The sequence below is a fragment of the Lissotriton helveticus genome, chromosome 3_1 (assembly GCF_964261635.1).
Source record: "Lissotriton helveticus chromosome 3_1, aLisHel1.1, whole genome shotgun sequence".
Taxonomy (NCBI): Eukaryota; Metazoa; Chordata; class Amphibia; order Caudata; family Salamandridae; genus Lissotriton; species Lissotriton helveticus.
The window spans coordinates 1648644762-1648658644 of NC_136061.1; the positions used below are offsets into that span (position 1 = coordinate 1648644762).

The window sequence follows — 13883 nt, forward strand, 5'->3', positions numbered from 1 at the left end:
GTGGGGTGATGGTCAACCTGTTGCTCTACTGGTCCCTTCCTCCCTCAACATGCCACTTTTCTTGTGGTCTGTCCTGTGTTGGGCTCTCCTTGTTCATTGCAGTGATTTGCGCTCTTGGCCTTTCCTGCCCGTTCGTTGCTTGCGCGCCTCTCCTTTACTGTCCGGATTGCATATTTCCCCCGAGGGAAGATCCAAGGTCTCTGACACCCCACCCCCCCCAACCCCCAGCTAGGATGCTGGTCGCTGCCCTCCTTCCCTCCTGTTCCCCATGTGTGGATATATGTCTCCTGCAGGAGACGCACCTGCTGCCGGGGACTATCTCCAAACTCCACTCCAGTTACTGGGGGGAATCCCACTTTGCCACCTACTACTTATATGCCAGGGGCGTCTCTATTTTGATAAGGCAGAGCCCTCCCTTGGCAGACTGACAGGGTGATCCTTGATCCAGAAGGCAGATATGCGATTCTTCATGGATTACTCCTGGCACAACCTGTTACGATTGCCGCGGTCTATGGCCCCAATTGTGGCGACGTGGGCTTCTTCAACCACGTTTGGCACCTCATCTCCTCTTGCGGTCCCACGGCGATCCTTTGGGGCGGGGTCTTTAATGTTACCCTATCTGAGACTTTGGACCAGTCAGGTTCCCATACGTCTCATCCGCGCGCTGCTGTAGCCCTTTCATCTATTCTAACCAATAATGCTCTTTACGACGTTTGGTGCCACTCCCATCCTGATGGGCGGGAGGGCACCTGCTTCACTGGCGCACGGGACTGTTGGTCACGTATAGACTTTTGGCTGACCTCCCCGGACGTTCTGTCCTGGCTCTCCGACGTGATCCACATGGCTCGCACCTTTTCTGACCACGCGCCAGTCTAGATCCGTCTTCGCCCTCCTCATGCCCCGCGACGGGCCTTTGCTTGGCGCCTTCCCCCTAACCACCGTAAATTCCTTGATGAACCGTTCTCTAGAGAAAAAATATTGGCAGCCATCAATAGTTTACCCGGAGAAAAGGCCCCTGGATTAGATGGCCTGCCTGCCTCTTCCTACAAAACATTCGCCGATCTTCTGTAACCACATTTAGCTGCAATGTATAATGACTAGTTCGGCTCCTTCCCGCCTTCCCTGTGCGAGGCGCTGATAACCCTGCTTCTTAAACCCGATAAGCCTTCTGACCGTCGCGACTCCTACTGCCCCCTTTCTTTAATAAATATAGACAACAAAATCTTTGCCACATTGATTGCCTCCCGCCTTCTCTTACTTATGCCCACCATTGCCCTTCCCGATCCATCGGCTTTCATCCCCGGAAGGGCTGCTTCGCACAACCCCCGCACATTTTTCTCGGTATTGTATCAAATCAATCCCAACCTACCGGCCGTGGCTGCCTTGCTGGATGCCACAAAGACGTTTGATACGCTGGAGTGGCCCTTCCTATTTTACATCTTGCCACATATGGGCTTCAGTGACATCTTTCTGCGCAAGGTCAGACTCCTCTATACAAACCCCTCGGCACGCCTCCGCATCAACGGCCAAGTCTCAGACCCTATTACCATCACCTGAGGCACGCGTCAAGGGTGTACGCTATCGCCCATGCTTTTTGCTATAGCGATGGTGCCCCTGGCCGCCAGATTGCGGCAGCACCATGCCCACAGGGGTATTGGTTTCTCGTCCCGTTCCCTGCTCGTCTCAATGTACGCGGACGACATTACGCTCTATGTCCGTCATCCCCAAGTGAACCTTAGCCCTCTTGTCCGCGAGATCATTCTGTTTGGTGGGCTGTCGGGCATCGAGGTGAACTGGAGCAAGTCGGTTCTTTTCCCATTGACTGACGCAACTAAGCCATTCTTACCTGACTTTCCATTTGTGTTGGCTTCCGGCCCTACACGCTATTTGGGTATCTGGCTCAGTAGGGATCTGGATGAACTGTGGAGATCAAACTTTGGTTGTGCGGTGGACTGGCTGGAAACCAGGATTCCATCATGGAGCCGGCTTCCGCTGTCTCTGGCGAGCCGCATCGCAATCGCTAAAATGGTTGTCCTTCCCAAATTCCTCTACTTGTTTTTAAATATCCCCATCCCCCTCACCTCTCATTGTTTTCACAAATTACGCTCCCTAATTATTTTGTTGGTCTTGGTGGGTAAACAGCCAAGAGTAGCTTAATACATCCTTACTCTACCCGTGTCTGCCGGTCGAGACGGGTGCGCCTGACTTCAGGCTCTATGCCCTGTGCGCCCAGGCCAGCTTCCTGCATTTTTGGATCAACCCCTCCCCTTATCAGCCTCACGTCGCCATTGAGACCGATGTAGCTTCTTCCTGGCCTCTGTCCACAGCTTTGTTAGCGCCCGCGGTGCGCCCTCGAGCCGAGGTTGACACGCATCGATGGGCCTGGTCTGGCCTGCGCCGGCTGTCTGGCACCCCCCTCTGCTCTCTGCTAACTCCGTGAACATTGTTAATCACCCGGATTTTCCTTCACTTCAGGCCTCCAGCATGTCCAGGAGTGTGATGCGCTTGGGCCTGACAACGGTGGCGGACCTCTATCCGGAGAACACCTTCTATACGCTCCCACGCTCCTATTTTACCAGCTGCACGCCACGTGCCGGAAGCTGTATCCCACTTTTCCTCAACCCCCACCCAACATGCCAGATCTGGATTTCATCTATACCTCCTCGCCCCCGCACAAATTAGTCACCAATTTATATGCCCTCACTCTAGTGTCCGCCCCCATTTCCTCTGATCGTGCTGTGGAGGCATGGGGTGCTGATCTTGGTACTGACATCTCGCCAGCTGATTGGCTTTATTGCTGTAATCAGACGAAGAAGTTGTCACCGAACTACCGGCTTCATTTGATCCATTTCAAGTACTTGCATAGGCTTTACCACACCCCGGTGTAACTCCACAGGCTCAGGCTCACTCCTGGAGACAATTGTGTGCGTTGTGCTGCTCCTGCGGCGAATTTCGCTCATCTTGCTTGGCTTTGTCCCAGGGTCTCGGAGTTCTGGCAGGCGGTGTGTTCTGCCATTTCTGACATTACCGGCGCAACGGTGCGCCCTGATCCACCTCTGTGCCCTCTCGGTTTTGCCAAGTTCTGCCCCGACGTCTCCCGCCGTCTGTTCGCGATGCTGCTGGTCCTTGCTAAGCATAGCGTGGCCATGTGTTGGGGTCGCAGGCCGGCTCCTAAGGTTGAGAGTTGGCTGGAGGATGCCTCTCGTTGCCAGAGTCTCCTATCGGAGTTCTGGGATTTAATGCCTGCTAGGTCCCGACCTGTTGACATCTGGGGCCCTTTGGTTACCTACCTTCTTTCCCGTTCCTACCCTAGTGGCGCTGCCTCTCCCGCGCTCCCCGTCGGCCTTGTGTCCGGGGCAGCCGCCGGTGCTGGGCAGTGACTGCCTCTCCCCCTGCAATTGGCGCTCCCGCCCCTTTTTCCTTAGCACTTCACTGCTGACACCACTCTGTCTGTATTTCCCCATGAGGAAGGGACCTTGATGAGATGGAGCTGTGACATTCTCCTCATGATTATTTACTGTGCTGACAGATGACGCCTATATGTAATGGAATGTTTGACCTGCTTTTTGTTTTGTATATTGCACTGAGATGTTGCACGATGTACTGTGTCTGCCTTGATTTTTCTCAATAAAGGTATTTGAAGATGTTCATGAGAAAAATAAAAGGCCAGCCGACACGTGTTTCGTCAACAGGTCAATGCCTGTGATTCAAGAAGAAATAATAAGATGCATGATGGGTTCTAGTTATCACAAAAATTAAAGATAGAAATACATAAGTCCGGTTCAGAAATTTCTGAACCGGACTTATGTATTTCTATCTTTAATTTCTGTGATCACTAGAAACTATCATGCATCTTAATTTTTCTTCTTGAATTTGATATAGGTCTCCATAGGATTTCCACGTTAGATAGGGTGTTACTGTAGCCACCCCACTTAAATCACTTTGTTTGTTTTTTATCATGCTGTGGCTCCATCTGAACTTGATGAACAAATATATATTTCTCAAATTATATTGTTTCCCAGCCGTGAAGAGTCACAGGCATTGACCTGTTGACGAAACACGTGTTGGCTGGCGTTTTGTTTTTCTCATGAACATCTTCATATAAACACCCCTTAAGAAAACCACCGGTGTCGACTTCATCACTTTACATAATTGTATTTAACTTTTGAGTTTATATACGTGTGCCCAGGATTTGTTCATGTTTGTTTGGCGAAGGGCTTTTAGCTCTTCCCTCATTTTAGGGGTTTTGGGTTCACCTCTGACCTGGTAGCACCAATTGTTCTTGTTCATTATTCTGTCAAACACCCAACATAGGTTACCTGTATGAGCGCCACTCTCCTGCTACCCTAAAACCCTAGGGGACCTGGCCCACCCCAGGGTTTATTTAATAAAAACTTTTACAGTGGTTTTGCAGCTACAATGCAAATTTGCCATCACATTTCACCCAAAGCTCACTCTCCCCCTCACTCCACTTGCATTTATTAGAAGAACTAACGACATGAGGTATTCCATACAGCCAGACCTAAAGTAAAAGTTACTTACCTTCGGTAACGTAATATCTGGTAGAGACACAGTTTGGCCTCAGATTCATGAACTTTTAAATTGTCCCCAGGCGCTAGTATGGATCCGGAAATTTTACACCAATACCTCTGCTCACCAGGGACGCGTCGTAAGGCTCCGCGATGTCGTCAACTCCAGTCATGATGTCAGTGGAGCCATATAAGTCCCCTCTGGCACGCGGATGCCAATTTCTTCTGTGAAAACGTATGCACCGGGACGCGGAGCCACCATAGAAACTGGTTGCGGAAACAGTGTGCCTTTAAAGCTAAAAAATCTTTGAAACATTAATGAAGAAGAAACATCAAATGGTATGTTAATACCAGATATGGATTTTAAAGAGCCTCCCTCCCCCAACAAAAGCAACAAAACACAGAGCTGCATGTATCCTTGCGCCCTGGTGAATAACCCTCATGCAAAGTAAGAAAACCAAACACTCTATAGACAATTCATCAATGGTAATGAATGGCATGGAAATAGCAAAACAAAACCTACAAACAACACCAAGCTGTTTGCTGAATTACACCACTACGTGACATATTGATAGTGCCAATTCAGGGAATGATGACACCAAACAAAGGCTTTCAAAGAAAGAACACATAAATTACTACTACCCACTGGTGTATAATCTAGTGTGAAAGAGAAAACACCCCCCACCCTATCGACCACACACATTTGGAAATGGATGGTATGGCAACATATAATCAAAAGTTATGTGGCCAGGCCAAGCAGTCTGTTGAGTCCCAACATAAGTTGAGATAGTGATACTGGTATATAAACCCAGTACTGAAAAAAAACGAGTATAACCCTTACTCTCATAGGTCATTTGCAGAGTAGGGAGGATGGGCAGGGAGTTAATGAATCTGTGGCTAAAATGTGTCTCTACCAGATATGACGTTACCGAAAGTAAGTAACTTTTACTGATATTGACATCTAGGCGGAGATTCCTTAACGTTTGGATTAAATACCATAGCTATACCCCACTGGAAACTAATTCTACAAAAGTTCTTGAAGAAAACCAGCCGATCAAAACTAACAACTGACCAAATATATGTAGGAATAGAAGAACAAGAGCTTGGCTCTTAATAGAATCCATGATCATTGTCATAGAACATATGAATTATAACCAACCTTACAGGTCCAAGAGAATCGGCCCTGAAATAAAAATGAGGGGGCGGGGTGGTACGCCTAAAGAACCATCTGTCAGTTAACAGACATCATCCCTTATCCCTAACGAGGAAAGAAAAGTTGATGACCAAAAAGGAGTCAAATGCATGACAAAAGCCATGTAATCTGCATTATTCTTGGCAATAAAGAAAATCAGATAAAGAACTTTCCTGATAAACTCCCAAAGAAGGACTTTCATAACCCATTTCCCCAAAGGAAAGATGAACAACACCTCCTAGGTATAAATAATTTAGCTTTGAAAAAAGGAGCAATAAAATTCATCAAATGCGCCAATTGTATAACATCTTGCCACAAAGACATATATATGGAAAAAATATATATACAAACAAATGTGTCACCAGATACTCCGATTGGCCTGGCAATTCACAGAATTTCACTGGCTAATAACTACTGCCAGACCGCAAGCACTTATAAAGCTTGCCCTCATACGGCATTGAGTGCCATAGTCCGACTGACTGAACACAACTTCGAGCTGTGGATAAGCTCGAAACACAAAAGCAAGTGAGAAAAAGAGAATAACCCAGTCATGGATCAAGCCTGGGCGGTGAGCTCCGCTCGCAGAGTTTGATAAGTTTTCCGCACTCCGCAGAACATGCATCAGTTGGCGAGTGCGAGTGAGGAAAATCCACCTCTAGGCAAGATTTTTCCTTGCTTGTTCTCGCCATAGTCTAGTTGGCGAGCGAGGAAAATCAACCTCCTGATGGGATTTCTGAACGTGGGTGGTCTGATTCCTCCATGCGAGTGGTCGCAGTAGCCGCGATCAATAGCGTTGAGAAACCTTCCGTTCCCATTGAGAAAGCTGCAGCTCGAGTAGAAAATCTACTAGAGCAGCAGAAAGGAAGCAGCGCCCTCTTGCCCTGCACATGGTGCTGTTCACAATGATTTTACAGCGTGGAACAAACACCCAGTGCTCAAAATCGCTGACCCTAAAGCGCTCCACCGCTTGCGGAACTCCATGCAGGGCGGCAGAGGTTTTTTTGTCACTTCGCGGAGCATAGCGAACTCCGCCCAGGCTTACCATGTATACTCTGTACACCTAAAAACTAACTGGAACTGAGAAACCGGTTCCAAAAAGCACTTTAGAATATTGAAAATGGTAATACACCTATTAGTGCAGTACCAGAATATCTAATAAAATAAATCAATGTCAACAAGCACATACGACCACACCTATGATACAAGACAAATATGATCAGAAGTCCAACAACTAGGTGAAACACATCTGCACATTTTATCATGTATACACCGTATACAAAAAGCCACTATAAAATTAGAGGTTTGGCCGAACCCAGTGTAAAAAGGGTACTACACCACCAACACAACAGCATAAGTGACTTGCCGTAAGAAAATGCTGCCTGTCAAATGGTATCATAAAGAACTGACACCACAAGAAACAACCGTCATGATTACTCACAAATTGAGAAATGGAGAAAATTAGAAGTATATCAATTCCAGAAGACAGGTTATGTCAATCAGACAGAACCACGTATATCAAAAACATCATAGGAAGAAAAAAAAGCTTTCTATAAAGTCAAACAATCGTCCTATTATAGAAGTGTCTCACCGGGTATCAAGACTTTTATGGATGATTGGCGGCCTTGCAGGAGACCAAAACGGCCCGACTCCTAGGACACATTGTCTGAGCTCAAGGACAAGCTTTTAAATTTACATTGTCTTGGGACAAGTTGGCCCAACCTGTGCAACACAAACCTTTGTCTGTCAATTTACAACACCACAATATGGAGCAATGATAGGAATTGCCTGCAGTTGAGGTAATATTTAATACTCTGTCCATCACCACCCCCCTTTTTGAAATATTTTGGCCACCACAAGTGTGGAAGGGTATGCTCAGACATGAGTCCCTTGCTCACTGCACCATCAGGATTCAAGCAAGCCGGGCCGAAGACGGCTGTAATGCCAGAAACCGGTCCCCGGAAGCTTGTTTCCTTTCCAGTGAAGAATTGGCTTGGTAGTTTGGTCTGCCCTGTTCCCATGATGCACTGGGCCAGGGTCAGACTAATTTGCATATAGCCAGGTTCTGAACTGGGATGGTGCAGTGAGCTAAAAAACGGTGATGGATCAAGCCCTGATCTGTTGACTGGGTAGGAGTGTTCTGATTAACTCAGATACTCTGTCCATCACCACCCCCCTTTTTGAAATGTCAATTTACAACACCACAATATGGAGCAATGATAGGAATTGCCTGCAGTTGAGGTAATATTTATGCCTTCACAAGACACTGTTCCTTTACTGTAAAGGAAGAACTCACAAGCAAATAGCATTCAAAAGAATGCAAAGCATATACTCAGCCAGAGCAACGTTTCAACTTGCAAGGGCTAAGTCAGAGTTACTTAGAGTGGCTCACCATGGCACAACACAGTTGGTCATATGCCTAAGTTTGATACCTACATTCTGCCTCCAGCCATTAGGCTTTTACATCATTGAGCTATTCAGTGTGCGGCGGGGTGGTCACTGTAGCAATTCAATTCCCAATTCTCTTTGTATCCTCCGCCCACCCCAAGATCTTCGCGTGACAGCTATTTGCGGTTTGAATGCACCACTTTACTAAACTATAAAATAAGAAATGATGAGGTAAATGACAGACCCTTGCTTAAAGTAGACTAAACAGTTTTTTTTTTTTCTAAAAATCTAAATAACAGAACATAACCCACTTCTTCCCATACTGCTTCCTGGTCATTTCTAGCAGCACAAATCAAGTCAATGTCTCCTTCTGAAATGCTGACGTGCATAGATTGGTTTCTCCGGAACAAAGCCCACAAGTTCAGTAATAGTATGGAGGGATGAAAAACAGCTCCCTTTGCTTGACACAAATATCGAGAATCTGAGGCCATATCAACAAATTATTGCCTAAAAAGTAAGATGTACAGAAACTTCCGTGGCCAATTCTATAGGACAACACCCTCAGAGAGCTTTCTGCATTCGTAATTAAGAAGCAAAGAAGGAATACTGAATACTGTTTGACATCAAAGGTTTATGCATGAAAAATACCAGTGTTGAAAGAACCCAAATAAACCTTTGGTTGATCCCTCATTATAGAGGAGCAAGAAGAATTCTGTGGAGAGAAGCAGCTTATGCATTCTTCTTCCCTACGAGGTGGGATATCACAGGATACACACTCTTCAGCATAGCGCATTAGAAAAGGTGAACACCGAGCAGACAACTTCCACCTTGTACATTGAGATAGAACACTGACGATGCCTTGTCAGTGATAACCTACACACATTTATCCTGCAGAAGGGAAAGGAAAGACTTGAGGCTCCGATAGATGACCTCGAACTCCAAAAGAAATCTGTGAAGCAGATTGACTCACACAGGCAAAAAATGTGCATCAAATGCTTTAGTGAGGTATATTAATTTTAACAATCAGAAGGTAATGTTGTTTGTGGCACAACTCTAGTCTGAAATTAGCAATGTGACATCCATTTATATATATTCTTTCATTTCTCACTTTAATACCATTTTCCATCTTGATCAGTCAACTTGAAATAAGCAAACATTTTTAAACTTAGAAGTAATTTCTCCCAGCATTCATGTTTTGAACTCACAGAAACTTGTAACATAGGCATTAAGTGTAAATACCTTCAAAGACATCAGCTGGTCTGCCCACATTTCTATTGTGGGGAGAAGGTTCTCAAATCCAGTCTTCTGGCTTGCATCTTTGTTAAATGGTTGCCTGCAGCTCTGTTTGTATAACAACTGTGGTGCTTTGTGTCCAGTAACAACAGTATTTATGCTTGCCAGCACCTTAAAAACAAGAAGTCATGGCACTCTCACTTTTGTATAATGCTTTCTTGACATATTATTTGGGTATACTTCAGTGAACCAATAAATGTATCCAAATTATACAACTATAAATAACGACTATGAATATTAACTTGATTAATAAAGAAAACATGAAAAGCAAGCACTTGGGAAATTGTACGTATAAACATAAATCGGATATTACTGGATAAATAGATGTCATATTTAATCTTTTTATGATTCATTGAACAGAGACCATATTTATGTTCATATTTAGAGAACTACTATACACAAAAGGAGGTCCCAGGGGTTGTTTAAAGACTCTGAAGTTGGATCCCCTGAACAGAATTGACACCAACAAAAACCAACAGAGAGTCTACAGACACTAACAACGTACCCAACTACAAATACACAATATTACAGAGAACCGTCCTGGAATGAGTTCCCATCAGTACACCATCGAGACCGCCCTTCATCATCTGGGATCTCTTTCGACACTAGTGCCTGCTGCTGTTAAAGGTGAAAAAACCTGCACTGGCCTGATGACAAGCCATGTACCAGGAAAAACCACAGCAGTCGTGTAAGATGTGAGGAAGGCGTGTCTAGTGGAGTACTGAATAGCAGTGCAGTGAAAAGGTGTGGGTGAAAAAGAAAGAATAAGAAATGGAGTTCTAAAATTAGGTAGTGTTCAGGGACAACAAATTTAATAACCACCGTCACACTCCTAAATCAATAAAAACAGTGCAAATAAATGGCGTAACAAATAACCACTTAGAAGTTATAAAAGGTCGACATGTTTCTGCAGTCTGAACGAGTCTCGAGATCTCGTGCTGCTTCCTCAGGACCAGAAAATGCTACTGCTAGATAAAAATAAATAAATGAACCATATCACCTGAATAGTGTAGGTGACTGTGTAACCATCTTCCCATCCCACTCGATGGGAAGGAAAAGCACCACCTCACCTGGCGCGAGCTCAGGTAGATGGATGCACCGCACTGTCCGTCGGTACACCGGTCGTCCCTCCGAGCTCTATCTGTGGGAGGAGATAGAGCTCGGAGGGACGACCGGTGTACCGACGGACAGTGCGGTGCATGGGATGGGAAGATGGTTACACAGTCACCTACACTATTCAGGTGATATGGTCCTGAGGAAGCAGCACGAGATCTCGAGACTCGTTCAGACTGCAGAAACATGTCGACCTTTTATAACTTCTAAGTGGTTATTTGTTACGCCATTTATTTGCACTGTTTTTATTGATTTAGGAGTGTGACGGTGGTTATTAAATTTGTTGTCCCTGAACACTACCTAATTTTAGAACTCCATTTCTTATTCTTTCTTTTTCACCCACACCTTTTCACTGCACTGCTATTCAGTACTCCACTAGACACGCCTTCCTCACATCTTACACGACTGCTGTGGTTTTTCCTGGTACATGGCTTGTCATCAGGCCAGTGCAGGTTTTTTCACCTTTAACAGCAGCAGGCACTAGTGTCGAAAGAGATCCCAGATGATGAAGGGCGGTCTCGATGGTGTACTGATGGGAACTCATTCCAGGACGGTTCTCTGTAATATTGTGTATTTGTAGTTGGGTACGTTGTTAGTGTCTGTAGACTCTCTGTTGGTTTTTGTTGGTGTCATATTTAGAGAACATCAAGCTTACAAAAACAATCTTTTAACTTTAAAAATACATTTTTCCTTCCTATTGAAGCTGCATCGGGCAGGACCTCGGTTGCTCCGCATAATGCAGATATTTGGAAGGCATTCTGGGTTCTTTATGAATGCCCGGAAGTCTATTCTGTGGCCTCTGCAAGGGGGGGTCAGAGAAGGGCGCCTGGGTTGGGGAAGTAACGCTAACCACAACCGGGTTGAAGTACCTTGGGGTCCACCTCTCGTCCTCCCAGTTGGTGTGGTGGGACAAAAATATTACCCCCATCTGGACACGTACTCAGGCTGAGATGGAGTCCTGGGGGCGTATGCCCCTATCCATACTGGGAAGGACAGCGGTTTTTAAGATGGTGCCACTCCCTCACCTTCTTTATCAGCTGCAGAATCATCCCTTTCAGATACCGCCCACCTAGCTCAGTCAGCTTAACGCAAGACTGAGCCTGCTTCCTTTGTAATTATCAGGCTAGAGTTGCGCTAAAAACGTGCTTTTAAGCTACATACTGTTTGTAGATAGCGACCCCTGCCATCCAATCATATCACGCAGCATCTCATCTCTTAGTGCTGAATGATTGGTGGTACAGGAATAGCAATGACCTGGCATACCAGGTGGAACAATGGGTCATTGGCAGCAAATTACCCCACCTGCTCCTTCATGCCCCAAAAAAGCTTCGATGATTCCCACCTGCCACACGTGTGGTTTTCTGAGTATGGAAGGAATCGCTGCGCAGAATGGGATGGTGGGGACAACTGACAAGAGAGATGCCTGTTAGAAATGAGGGTCTCTTGTTGGCAAGGGATTGCACCTTTGTCCAAGTAGGGACCCTTCTTCCGAGTCAGGATAAGGGAGTTACACTCCTAAAATAACCTCTGCTCACCCCCTTGGTAGCTTGGCACGAGCAGTCAGGCTTATATTAGAGGCAGTGTGTAAAGCTTTTGCACAAAACCAACAGTAATACAATGTAAGCACTACATAAGGACACCACACCAGTTTAGAAAAAGATCCAATATTTTTATATTTTATATACTTAAAACAAGACCAAATATGATAAAAATCCACAATACAATATTTTAAAAGTAGTTAATTCACCAGATGTCTTTAAATGGCAAAAATAAGTTGAAAACCACGTTACTGAAAACAAAAGAGTCTTGCACTACCAGCTGAACGCGTTGGTACGGGCCAGCAACAGCGTGAACAGACTCGTTAACAGTACCTTTCTTAGTGCGGCTCACACGGAGGTGCAAGTCGGGTTTTGGCATCCGATGCAAAGTGGCAGCGGTGCACGGTGCGGTGTACTCTCGATGCAGTGTGAGCAGCGGCTCGGTGACGATCGTCCAGGCGGCGTCGGTGAGACCAAAGCTTCGGTGCAGGGCGAGACCATGCTCAGTGCGGTGCTGGCAGATTGCGGTGCAGGTGACAGAGCCGGTCGTGGTGTCCGTCGCGGTTAAGGTGCAAAGTGGAAGCAGTGCAGGGCGCTGTGTCTTCTCGATGCGGTGCAGGCAGCGGCTCGGTGACGATCGTGCAGACGCGGCCTCGGTGAGGCCAAGGTGTGCGGTGCAGAGCGAGACGGTGCTCGATGCGGTGCTGGCAGGTTGCGATGCAACGGACAGAGCCGGGTGGGCGGAATTGGTGCTGGCCGAGCCGGACAGCTGTGCGTGACGAGGCGGTCACGGCTGTCGAGCCAGCGGCGATCGTGTCATGAGACCAGGCTAGCGAAGTGAAGCGAGGAGGTGCGGGCTGAGGTGCCTCTTGATACGGTGCAGGCAGCGGCTTGGTGACAATCGTGCAGACGGCGTCGGTGAGACCAAAGCATGCAGTGCAGGGCGAGTCGGTGCGGCCTGCGGTGCCTTTAGGGCACAAGGCTAGCGATGGAGTCGGTGACAGAGTCGGTCGTAGTTCCCGCTTCTCTGTGGCAACTGAATGAATATGCTACTTACCAGTATGCATCTGTTCTTGGCATGTAGGGCTGCTAACATTCATATCTAATGCATAGATCGCCGCCTAGTGTTGGGTCCGGATGATTGCACATTGTTGTCCTGGAAGAGTCTTCGAAGTATCACGAGATAGGTGGCTCCTCCCCTGGACTACAGTGCGCATGGGCATCGACTCCATCCCCAGATTGTTTTTAGCCATTGTGGCAGAGATGGAGTGAAACAGTGTAAAGGATGTCCATGCTAATGATGAATATAGAGAGAGTATCTGCAGCCACTACGGGCACCGGGGAGGAGGGCGGGCGATATGAATGTTAGCAGCCCTACATGCTAAGAACAGATGCATACTGGTAAGTAGCATATTCAGTTCGAGGCATGTGGGCTGCTAAATTCATATCTAATGCATAGAATACATAGCAGTCCCTCCATTAACGGCGGTTGCCCGTGCCAGCTGCAGAAGCTTGAAAAAGTGTCTTTAGAACAGCCTGTCCTACAGCTGCTTGCTGTTTTGAATGCACATCCACACAGTAATGTTTGGTAAATGTGTGTGGTGTAGACCATGTGGCTGCTCTACAAATGTCCTCTAAGGGAATGTTCCCCAGGAAAGCCATGGAGGCCCCCAATTTGCATGTGGAGTGCGCCCTGGGGGGTATTGTTAAAGTGTGTTTAGCCTTTTGATAACAGATTTGAATGCACTTAACGATCCATCTGGCTATTCCTGCTTTGGAAATGGGGTTGCCTTTGTGCTGTGCTGAGAAGGCAACAAACAATTGTTGTGTCTT

General features: G+C 46.5%; 1 protein-coding gene across 2 annotated transcripts in view; it reads right to left on the bottom strand.

The window, feature by feature from the left end:
* Window positions 1–13883, bottom strand: part of CEP70 (centrosomal protein 70) — a 505009-nt gene that overhangs the window by 232302 nt on the left and 258824 nt on the right. For both annotated transcript variants that reach the window (XM_078682403.1, XM_078682404.1), the window contains one exon: window positions 9346–9510. In XM_078682403.1, the coding sequence (XP_078538529.1) occupies window positions 9346–9510 (165 nt within the window). The remainder of the gene's footprint in view (window positions 1–9345; window positions 9511–13883) is intronic.